This window comes from Gymnoscopelus microlampas, assembly GCF_963454915.1.
Source record: "Gymnoscopelus microlampas genome assembly, chromosome: 10".
Lineage (NCBI taxonomy): Eukaryota > Metazoa > Chordata > Actinopteri > Myctophiformes > Myctophidae > Gymnoscopelus > Gymnoscopelus microlampas.
In genome coordinates this window covers 13,313,369-13,318,253 of record NC_139947.1, presented here as the reverse complement: position 1 = coordinate 13,318,253, position 4,885 = coordinate 13,313,369, and the positions used below count along the sequence as shown (strand labels likewise).

The following is a 4,885-nucleotide window of genomic DNA, read 5'->3' as shown; positions in this document are numbered from 1 at the left end:
GTGTGTGTGTGTGTGTGTGTGTGTGTCAGAACAGGTAGGGAGGAAAGGAAAGGGTGTGTGAAAAACATTGGTTCTCAAACGTTCTCATTTCAAGGACCCCTGTAACTTAGAAAGTGTGCAAACGCAACCGAAACTCTGCTCCGTTTGCACACTCTCAGAGCCACAGACCAGTAAGGGTCCATTTGGAATCCAGCTCAAGGAACCCTGAGGAGTTGAGAACCGCTGGTGTATTGGGAAGGGAGGAGAGAGAGGGAGAGAGAGTGTGTGTGTGTGAGAGAGAGAGTGAGATGAAGGGAGGGAGGGGATAAGAGGGCGAGCGAGCGAGATAGGGGAGCACACGCTCATCGGAGGGGAGGAGGGGCATGATCAGTCCATTGGCCGCTTTTCACTGTGTTTCTTTGTAAACTCCTCTGCATTCTTGAAGAATTTGTTACGGTCCTTTGAGTATTCTTCTGCTAGGCATGCCCTCAGAGGATGCTCTGGCTGCGGGTCGTTCACCATGGCGATGAGGTACTGAATTACTTGGTCAGTTCTGGTGGCTGGCTTCCAGTTCTCCGCGCTGATCACAGGCAGACAAATCTGCCCTTTCTCATCGATGTTGGGGTGGTAGATCTTTGTCTTGAACGTGATCTGAGGAGGCTTGAAGGGGTACTCGGCGGGGAAAATAATTTCAATCCTGAAGGCCCCTTTGTCATAAGGAGGGTTATCAGGAACAATGAGCCCTTGCCATTTCATTATGTTTGATTCATCGACTTGAATGCTCCTGAAGTTTTTCATTCCAGACTTGCGAAGTTCTTCGAGTTCCTTGTGCAGCCTTCTGCCCGCCGCCATCTTGAAACTGCTGTGTCCTAGGCCACTAGGTTATAAACCTAGGAAAGGAAACACAATCAACAACACAACATCAAATTACTGACATGAGATACATACACACAACTGTAAAACATATCAGAAATACACTGTACGTTTATTGTCATGTAAACACTCTCAATTCTTACCGCCAGTCTCTCGGAGCTCGCAATGGAAAATGACGAACGCAGCAATAACACCCTGGTAACTAGTAACACTGATGCCTGTAGGACACTTCGTACTGTTTAGTGAGCATCCACTCTATTTATATGGGTTTGGTCTACCCATGTGGTGAAATCTTCTGTTGATTAATCATGTGACTTGTCTTAAATGTCGCAACTCAAGCTTCCTATCTGATCTAATCAATCAACTCTCTCAACACTCTCATGTGCAAAGTCTCCTGATTTCAACACTGTAGGTCAGAGATTAGAATTGCATATATTTGTACTTATTTTGACTAAATATCCTGATAATAAGATACAGGAAGGCACTAGAAGGCCACATGTGCAGGTCACATGCCAATACAAACGCCACCGTTGCAACATAATAATGGATTTTTATACAAGTAGTGTAGGTTTTGTTTCCTCGCAATAGGAGGTACGTGTTTAGAGTTTACACAAGGTTCCATATCTATATGAGAGACATCATAAAAGTCATGACTTTTATGATGTCTCTCATATGGGGAAAAATAGTATAGGGTTAACTGGTTAATGTACCGAACATACATTACCATTCATAGCAATGATATGCTTCTGTGTCAAACACAGGAAAGGAAATTAATTATCAATCCATGGGGGCTTCCATGGATTGTTGGATATGAAGATGATGATGGTATCCATAGCAATAGTCCACCAGCAAAGTGGGTGGCAATTGGAGGAGCTCGCTACAGTTCCACTTTCCTTAAGTACAGTCAATAAGACCTGGCCAAGCTAGGTCATTATGTAGTTCTTAACTAAGTTCTTATCTGAACAATACCAAAATGAAGACGTTTGATTCATTGCATTTTTTAACCGACTAGACATTTACAGTGTGAGCGTCCATCCATGTTATAATGGGATATAGATGTACTGTACCTACAGCCGATCCAGTGTGTGTGTGTGTGATATCGTTTTTGCAGTGACATCATTCAAATGTTTGAGTTCAAATGTAAGTTGTTCTCCTTATTGCTGATACATCTACTGCACTATTTTGTTGTGAAACAAGTTTGAACTGAACGAACTGGAGTGATGCTGCAGCCTCGTATCTAAGGGAGCCAAACGTCTTGTTTGAATGTCTGCATTTCCTGACACTCGTTCAGATATACATGGCCTGAATTTAGAAGATTGGCTCCTGGCACTTCAAAGGATATACAACAGTAATTTTGTGGGTTCAGTTTGATGTTAGTACCAAACATAGATTCTCGCTCCGCTGTCGCATAATGTCAGAACTGGTGAGAGAGAGATAGGGGCAAGACTAATGGGGCTGCTTTTTCACTGTGAGGCCAAGGAGAGAGGGGGGGGGGGAGGGCATTTTGAGTTTGTGTGTAAGTATGTGGTGTGTGTTGTTTTATATCCCAAATTTTCAAATTGTTTATACTCAAACAAATGTGTGTATTTAATCTAGTACAGAGAATGACACTTTAGTGTTCAAGTTGACATCACTGACCCAACAACTTGCTTTAGCATTTGACTAATTTGTTGTTTTACGATACTAATTACCCAGCCGTATTAAATATTTATTCAGCCTGCATATCCTTAATATACCCCCTTTCATTTTAGAATCAGTTTGTTTAGAAAGTCTCAGGATACTGAAAACGTCAAACAACATAAACACTAGACAAGACATTTGGATATACTGTAGCTTAAACAGTACCAACACTGATTCTGATCTATCATTATTTCTTTCTGCCTGCCTGACTCTACAGAAGGCATTTCTTCCCACGCCTGTGCTTATGATGTTGGGCTGCAGACCCAGCCTTTGTCAGAGAACACCGTTCTCATCCTCACTGTTCATCCGAACAGGGATGAATAATATCCATCATCCCATTACATTCTCCTGACGATGCATTAATAGGTGCTGATAATCCTCTCTCCCAATTCTCACAAAGATATTTCATTCACACTGCAGCTGATAAAATCTTTCCTCTTGCCCATCGTAAATTAATCACTGATATCTGGCAGATTGTAAGTGACATCTATGCCAAGCTGTCAAGTGTTTCTACTTTAAAACATCTTGTCTGCGTCTGCTCATAGGCTCCTTCACACCCTTGTGTTCCAATCTATCCCCACTGACAGAGGGAACAATAAATGAGTGCTCAAATAGACAGCAGAAGTCAAAGCCTTCCTATACTGTGGGGCTATGACACCTGAATTTCCCCAGTGGGATCAATAAAGGGATATCTATCGAAATGATCTAGCAGTAAGGATTGGCGCCGGTGATCCCTTAATCATTTCAAATTCTCAAAGTCAACAGATCCCCGCCAGGCCAGGTTGCCTACTCAGGGCCTGAAAATGTTGGATTGCCAATTGACAGTTGCGTCATGATCCAAGGAATCATGGAATCAAGCCCTTGTAAAATCCTCAGTTCCCTGTGTTAAATAATTCTACCTCCAAACAATGACCAGTTTCCTGACTTTGGTCAGGAGGCCACATTATGTCAGGCTATTTGGAAGAAAGCACCATCAATATGCTAACAGATAGGGCTCTGTGATTGGGAATGGTGATAAAAGCTGGCTGTACAGCGATCCATTCCAGTATTGATTTGCTGTCACACCAATGTCTTGATTTTCAAAGAGCCTGGGGCCTAGCCACTTGCATAGTGACAATTTGGACCAATATGTTCAGACTTAAGACCCTGATTGTTTGTGTGAGATGATTTTGGGGCTTCAGTGCCAATATCCGGAGACGTCGGGGATTGTTGTGAGTTGATGTTATTGAAACCTGATTTGATGAGCTGCATGTTCCATGAAATCATGATTTTTTTGTAGTTCACCTGTTAGGGGTTGATGTGCTGAGAGTCGTGGCTCCACTGTGTCTCATGCAAACTAACAGACTCGGGACGCAGTTCCGGGTTTTCGAGGCCGGATGGGAAAGTATTGTTGGCAGTGCAGCGAGGTGAGCAGGAGGATGATTTTTCATCTAGTCCCCTGACTGGCTCCTGTGGCCCTGCTGTCTCTAGGCCAGGGAACACACCAGACGGAGAGTGAGTGAAAGGTGAGTGATGCGGCTACAGGCGGCGTGGGACGCTCTAGGCACAGCGCCGAGGCGAGACTCTTGAGGGCAAACTTGAAGCAAGCAGCCTATCTTGCACAAAAAAAAATTGAGAAAAGTTACAGCGTAAGAGGTCTGCTGTTTACTGCTGTGCTTTCGGGGGATGATTTCACGTGGCTGAGAACTATGCTTACTTTAACTCTATTAAAAATCTGCAGCGTCATGAATAAACCTTTTCCGACCCCTGAGACTGAGGCCCAATGCAATCTCACTGTTTCGACTGCAAGTGCTTGCACTCTCTTTTTGACAGGAACTGGGCAACTAACACACATAAGGACACATCAATGTGTGTACCTAAGGGAGGGGTGTGTGTGTGTGTGTGGTTTTCTGTATCTACATACAGTATGTGCAGAAGGACGTTTACGTATGGCTTACCTGGGTACCTGCCCAAAATGTGCACCAACATGGAAAAACAGATGGCCTTGTGTCCCAAACATCTCCTCTCTCATGTGTCCTTTATCAAATGGACCCCCCCCCCCACTGTCGCACACTGATCTGTTTTGAATCCAGGACAAACAGTAGGACTTCCTGCACAGAGATGCCTGTCACAGGATGGGGACAAAACCCACAGCATGCCAAAGAGTTCTCCTATAGAGTCTCCCAGCATGCACCTGTCTATCCACATCTCACACACAGTTTGGCACCTTAACAGAAATGACCGGTGGGGGGGGGGGGGGGGGTGGGAGGGAGAATTGAAACGTACCAAAGGTGATCTGCTAGACTAATTGTTGGGCAAGTCAAGATATATATTGATGATGAGAGATACAGATGAGACAAAGAGATGGAGAAAC

At 44.1% G+C, this 4,885-nt stretch overlaps 1 protein-coding gene across 1 annotated transcript; it reads right to left on the bottom strand.

The window, feature by feature from the left end:
• Positions 1-310: 310 nt before the first annotated feature.
• LOC311053333 (ubiquitin-conjugating enzyme E2 L3-like) lies at positions 311-840 on the bottom strand. Its single transcript, XM_084068800.1, has one exon. The coding sequence runs from the start codon at positions 829-831 to the stop codon at positions 367-369; it is 465 nt and encodes a 154-aa protein (XP_083924926.1). The 5' UTR covers positions 832-840; the 3' UTR covers positions 311-366.
• Positions 841-4,885: the final 4,045 nt, after the last annotated feature.

Excerpts from the sequence above, each read along its gene's own strand:
- LOC311053333 (XM_084068800.1), bottom strand. The coding sequence starts at position 831 with ATGGCGGCGGGCAGAAGGCTGCACAAGGAACTCGAAGAACTTCGCAAG.